Source organism: Halyomorpha halys, unplaced genomic scaffold (assembly GCF_000696795.3).
Source record: "Halyomorpha halys isolate HHAL.00 unplaced genomic scaffold, Hhal_1.1 Scaffold1066.1, whole genome shotgun sequence".
Taxonomy (NCBI): domain Eukaryota; kingdom Metazoa; phylum Arthropoda; class Insecta; order Hemiptera; family Pentatomidae; genus Halyomorpha; species Halyomorpha halys.
In genome coordinates, this window is record NW_027105978.1 from 144,389 (window position 1) to 151,016 (window position 6,628).

At 32.0% G+C, this 6,628-nt stretch overlaps 1 protein-coding gene across 2 annotated transcripts in view; it reads left to right on the forward strand.

Moving 5' to 3' along the window:
* LOC106688159 (solute carrier organic anion transporter family member 74D) overlaps positions 1-6,628 on the forward strand; it is a 46,462-nt gene that overhangs the window by 29,793 nt on the left and 10,041 nt on the right. The window contains exons 9-13 of one of the 2 annotated variants that reach the window (XM_067053597.1): positions 2,184-2,331; positions 3,123-3,280; positions 4,960-5,063; positions 5,177-5,278; positions 6,124-6,275. In XM_067053597.1, coding sequence (XP_066909698.1) covers positions 2,184-2,331; positions 3,123-3,280; positions 4,960-5,063; positions 5,177-5,278; positions 6,124-6,272 — 661 coding nt within the window. In that variant the 3' untranslated portion in view covers positions 6,273-6,275. The remainder of the gene's footprint in view (positions 1-2,183; positions 2,332-3,122; positions 3,281-4,959; positions 5,064-5,176; positions 5,279-6,123; positions 6,276-6,628) is intronic. The other variant, XM_067053596.1, reaches the window with a different exon arrangement.

Consider the following 6,628-nt stretch of genomic DNA (forward strand, 5'->3'; position numbering starts at 1 on the left):
AATGTTTTTATTATATAGTAATTTTAAAGTCCTTAAAGACATAGAGATTTAGATACCTTTGTAAAATAATATGCATTAGCAGATAGAACTTTGTTATTGTTTTGGCCATAAACAATAAAAATAAAAACGATACGAAAATATCTTGGTTGCAAAATAGCTTAAAATAATTGCGTCACACAACTTTTATCTCCATACGTCACCAAATTGTGTGCAGATTCGGGGGCTTGTGTTAAGGCTACCACTATTTTTTATATTAAAAAAAAAATTAATGGGCAGAGATGGCGAAAATTATAAATAAAAAAAATTATTTTCCTTTTGCAATAAAAATTCGTATTTTACGGTATTTCAAGGTGGTAAATTTTGCTCCTATCAAGAATATAACAGTTATCAAAAGGTTTCAGATGTCCGCGTTAAAATCGGATATATTTTACTTATTCCTTCTCAGTTATTCATAAAAATCTTAAAATATTTTGTATTTATCTATCGTTTATTATTGATAACGCTGAAAATTGGTTATTTTTGTTAAGTAATCGAAATTATATGTACTTTAGAGGATGAGTTTTTGAAAATTCGGGATTTAAGCCCTGTTAGACAATTTCAATGAAGATAAGAATTATCTGTTATTAAATACCACTTAATTGCTCATCGATTCACAGAGTTTTATCAAAATCGTTCCAGCCATTTTGGAGGAAATCGAAAAAATGTGAAAAATCCAACAGTGATATCATAGAGGGATATTTCCAGTCGGTCAATTATATTACAAAAGTTGCTGACATATCCCAGCCATATTTTTTTAAAAATTTTATTTATTTATTTTTTATCTGTATCACTACAACCCATGAAGGGTCAGGGGCTCAGTACTTTATAAGGGAGTACTGTTATTAGACCAATGTGTAAGGAGGTGATTTGGTCAGAATCACGTTCAATCGCCAGGTTTTTACATACTAGCCTTAGACCCGCCTTAAATAAGTAGTTTCAAAATGTTATAAATAATTAATAGCTTTGTATCTTTACAAACTACCAACAACAATAGAAAATCTAAGAGAGCATCATTCAAACTAGAGTAAATTTGCTAAAATGTAAGCCCTAATAGAGCTATTTACGTTCCATAGTTCCCGAGATATACATTTTTAAAAATCAACATTTCATAAAAATGTTGTATGGAACGTACTGCAAGATCCGTAGTTAGTGTAAATGTTTTTAAAAAAATCTACATCTCAAAAAACATTTGATGTACAGATGTCTATTAGCACTCAAATTAAAGCTAGTTCAATGAGCTATAAAGTAGTTGATGATGTATGATGTTTATTTTCGCAGGAGTAGTATTTTTCATGAAATTTGGTAAAATAAATTGATTTAAGTTGTTGGGACAAATTTGCAGTTTCCAAATTTATATTCATACGTGGATATCATAAAACCTACTACTCTTACAAAGATAAGTATCATTAACTACTTTATAGTAAGTTAAATTTATTTTATTTTAAGTGTTGGAGATATAGATTTCTCAAAATAAATTCACTAACTACTGATATTTCAATACATTTTTATGAAATATTGCTTTTTAAAAAGCTATATCCCGAGAACTATTGGACATAAATAGCTTAGGGCTCATAATTCAGCAAATTTATTCTCCTTTGAATAATGTTCTTTTAGATTTTCTAGTGTTGTTGGTATTTTATAAGATACAGAACTCCGAAATAAAAATTATATTTTAAACGTTTTGAGACAGCTGCCATTTTATTGTATTCCCCTAAAAAACTTCACTAATTTTGACTAGTAATACAAAGATTCATTAATGTTATCAAAAATTGGTGTGAAATATAGTGCTCCAAATGAAAAATTGATGTTTTTTAAGGTTTTAAAACAGCCGCCATTTTTTATTCCCCCAACCTATACTTGGCAGAGTCATCATTTTTACTAGTAATTAAACATTGTTTTCATTAAAGTAATGAAAAATTGGGCTGAGATAACTATCTTTTTTTCTTCCCGGCTCTTGCATTAGTAGGTCTCCACTAAATATTTTGCATGACCTCTTATCGGGCTTTTGTCTTTAATGTTTTATTCCACATCCTACAGAACTACAAGATTATATATAAGTTTTATACCAGTTAATGCTTTTAAAAGACAATTTTGTTTATTTTTCATATTGAAAAATTGATATTTACTAATATTTTTTATCATAGATGGAGTTTAGCAGAGAGCTGCAATAGCTTTTGTTCTTGCCCACCAAACATTAAATATAATCCACTCTGTGCTCAAGATGGCAGCGTTCTGTTTTATTCTCCGTGCCATGCGGGTTGTCCAACTGGATCATTCAATACAACTTTAAAGGTATTTTATCACATTCTAAGAGCTTTTAAAGGATTTTGTTATTCTATCATGCGCAAGTTTAATTTCTATAGTATTTAATATCTGGGTAAATGATGTTTTGAAATTTTTATATGACCAGCGAAACAAAAATAATGACATATAATTACAGTATTTCCGAAAATTGTTCATCAAATTTATCACATATGAAGAATTGACAATTAACATTTGACGACAGTTTAAAATATTTGTGTACCAAAAACTAGAACATAAAAAAGAATTTAAATTTCTCATGAGCCAGCTCTCTTAAATTTAAGATGTTTTTTTATTCGGCATATATTGATAATAATTATTTTTTAGGGCAACTTTGATGTCAGATCTTAGTCGACAAAGAAGAATATTTATTTACCACAGTGTTAGATCACCTTAATAATTTTTCTCTAGCTCGGCGAATTCCCTGTTTTTGATTTTTTTTTCCTGTTCACTTAGTTATTATAATATAATCAATACCTCTTGGCAAACTCATTTGTTAAAATATTTTAAGACAGGGTCCTCGGAGTATCATATGTATACATAATACTAAGACCCATTAAGTACTCACTAACAACATATAGAAGTCAAAGTATCTTTAATACATGTTGGTTTCCAGGAGGGTTCAAAGGATTTCCAGCCCTTTTCTTAGAAATACCATACAATATTCTTGAAAACCATTTCAATGAGAAGAACCTTGAATAAAAAATTTCAATAATTTTTGTACAGTAATCTGAATGTTGAACAACGTTTGTCAGTAATTTTGATTCAATATTTTTTTTTAGGTATACCAAAATTGTAGCTGTTTGCCAGACATTCCCATCGTTCCCGGGCCATGCCCACTTCAATGCGCTACCAAATTTAACATATTCATAGCTATATTATGCATCATGAGCTACTTCTCAGCAACAGGAAGAGCTGGAAATACTATAATACAGTTTCGGTAAGGTTGAGAATTCAGTCAAATTAGGTGTGTTTGTCGTTCCCTCGTAATGCTCCCAGTGTGTTGGAATAATAAATAGTAGGCCTCATTCTATTTTTTATTACGCTCGTCAGTTCTTATTACTTCATGTAGATTGAAATCGTATTGATGCAAAATTGATATAGTTACACTTCTATTGACAAAGCAAGTACTGTCTGATAAGTTAAAAAATACAGGTGAGGTAGCTGATTAGGAGATGAATGGACAGAATGGGTGCGAGCCGTAAGTCCTCGAAAAATGGAAACTTCGTTCTGCTGGGTATAAGTCAGCAGTCACGAAGGGGTTCGTAAGTCCAGATTAGGTACGAGCTGCAAGACCTTACGATAAAATTAAAGATAGAGGAATAAGAACGTGATTATCAGAAACTAGCTTGAAATAAAATACATCAGAGAGTCAAATAAAAAGGTTGGAGGAACATACTGAATATTAATGCACTTATTATCTAAGCTCCAAAAGGGCACCAGTTCAGTTTCTTTTTTTTTTTCTGATCAACAGGAAATAAAACATTAGTTTATTATATTAGTTTGTAAATTACGTATATGTTACATAAATCAAATTGAATACAACCTTTTTCTACCGTTGATACTTAGAGATATACAGTGAGATACTTAGGTGATGTTTGATGTGCCCATTCTATGGGAATTCTGCTAAAAGATTTGGAGATGAGAGGTATCCGGTTGAAGCTAAAACAGTAGAAGAACAAATAGACGAAAGATAATAAATGATAATACTTAGAAACCGAAAAATAGTAGGGGAGGTGGAGGGGTGCAAGAAAAGAGTTAGGCTAGGTGGTGTTAACAGGGTTTTCAGACCTCCCCTCCTCCCACCCAGCCCTGCCAACTCGCCGGAAAGGAGATGAGTGACTGTACTGAATAGTGAATTGAAAGAAGCAAGGAGTCTTCTACTTCTAAGCTCCAATTTCTTTTCTTTCTTTTTTTCTGATCTCTCTAAAACAGAATATGAATTAATAAGTTGCATTACATATTGGTTACATAACTCAGATTTCTGCCATTGGTAACTGAGGTTTGAGCCCTCTGTGAGAATTCGACTGGAAATGTTTGGAGGTGAGGGGCCTTCGCATAATTATTGAAGAAAGAAGAGCAACTAAAACAATTAGTAGTTATAGACGAATGATAATGAGAAAATAATAAAAAATAATCAGAAGTCAAAAAATAATAGGGGAGAGGGGAGGGGTGTAAGAGATGAAAGGAGTTAGAGGGTGATAAACATCAGTTTATGGGGTTGTCCTGCCATCTTGTAGGAAGAGGAGAGGGGGGGTGATTAAGCGAAAAATCTCCAGCTTAGCAGTGGGCTTGCGGTAATGATTTTGGTAAGAATGCAGAGGCCGGTGAGAGGCACAAATTCTCAAATCATAATTGGTAAACAGAATGGTACCTTATTAGTACCAGAATTTACTTATTGGTACCACCTCTAGAACATGACATCCCATTTTCCGTGGGGACTCGTGTCGATAATATGTTGATTTTTATATAACTAAACAACAAGATAGGCCTACGATCTAGGGCACAATGATAGTTAAAACTTCAGTTTGAACTCGCAGGTTTATTATAAAAAAAAAAAAAGGAAAATATTTTATAATGATTCATGTTTATTTTTTTTAAATGTTAATTCTTTTATAGCTCAGTTTCTGAGGATGATAAAGCCGTCTCTATTGGACTCACAGAGGCATTTTTATCAACTTTTGCATTTATACCAGCTCCTATATTTTACGGTGCGCTGTTAGGTAAGACATTCATTAATGAAAACCCCTTCAACGAGTCAATTGTAAATAAACATACTTTATTCAGTTTTTACTTTTTCTTTATTTAAAACCAAAAAACTATTTTCGTTTTCAAGATTATGGTTGTTTGGTGTGGGGAACTTTGTGTGGAGAACAAGGCAACTGCTGGCTGTATGATGGCAGATCTGTGAGGTACTACATGAATTTCACAGCATCGTGTAAGTACTTTTGAGTATGCGGGTCTATGTGTATAACATAATATGCAGGATGTTCCTCAATCTATGTCCACCTCTTATCTCTACAATTTTTGAAATTTTTATTTGATTTTTGCTGTGCCCTAATATTAGGATGTGGTATATTTTTAGAGGGTATTGTTAAATTTCTAATTTCTCAAACGTACCATACTCTGGAAATACTATTCGAATATTTTTTTTTTTTTTTAATTCTTTTTTCGAATTCTTATAGAACAGAAAACCTGAATCGCCAAAAACCGTTAAAATTTTTCACGTTTTTTTTTCTTGCAAACGGTGCGAAAAATCAAGCAAACGTGAAGAACTAAATCGTTTCAGAATTCAATTTCTAGTAAGAATACGTCATTCTAAATGAGTTATTTGTTCATCGAGGAGACACCAATGACAGCTGTTTTAGTTTCTTTGGCCGGTCGAGGAAATTCAAATTATGTTGGCGGATTCTTAAGGAAAATCAAATTCATAAACGATTTTTTTCTTTGAATTGATTGAATCACGCACCATTTGTGTGAATATCGTTTAAAACAGAATAAAATTCCGGTTTTTTGCAATACGTCGAATCAAAAAGTAACCAATGTGAATTAAAATTTTATTTTCAATCAGAATCCAAAAAAAAATATAATGAATTCGAGACTATTAAATTGAGAAAAATTCCAAAATATAGACTACCAATCACTGTTCTAACCAAGCAACAATCAAATGAAAATTACCTAAAATTGTAAATACTAAGGGGGTAAACATGTATAGCGGGGACTTTCCGTATAAATGAACCTAAGTTATTTATAACTAAAAATGTATTATTTATTACTTTCTAGTCTTCATCTTGTTGGCCACTCTCGCAGATGTTGGTGTGTGGAAGTATTCGTATGGTTTAGAAATATATGAAGAAGAAGGAAAAGAACCCCAGGAATTACAACCATTAGATTCGAAACCTCCAGAAAAGCCAATTGAAATAGAAAAATGATAGGTGAAGTACAACTTGTTATATTATTGCTTTTACAACATTTTTAACTTTCTTATTAAACTCGACAATTTACTTGTAAATGTTATGTATATCAAAATTCCACCACCCAAACTCGTCAAATTTTTTGAATGGTCGCGATTGTTTCATGTCTTCTGTATTACATTGAGTTACTCTTAGGCTAATGTGTATATTAAGTCCCACCTCCATTTTAAGAGGAGAGGCGCACTACATCAGAGGGCCTCGGCAATGCTTGATAAAGAGGTAAGGTATGCTAGATAGGAGGTGAATTGACATGAATATCCCAGGATGGCAAGTACGTAAGGTATGCTAGATAGGAGGTGAATTGACATGAATAT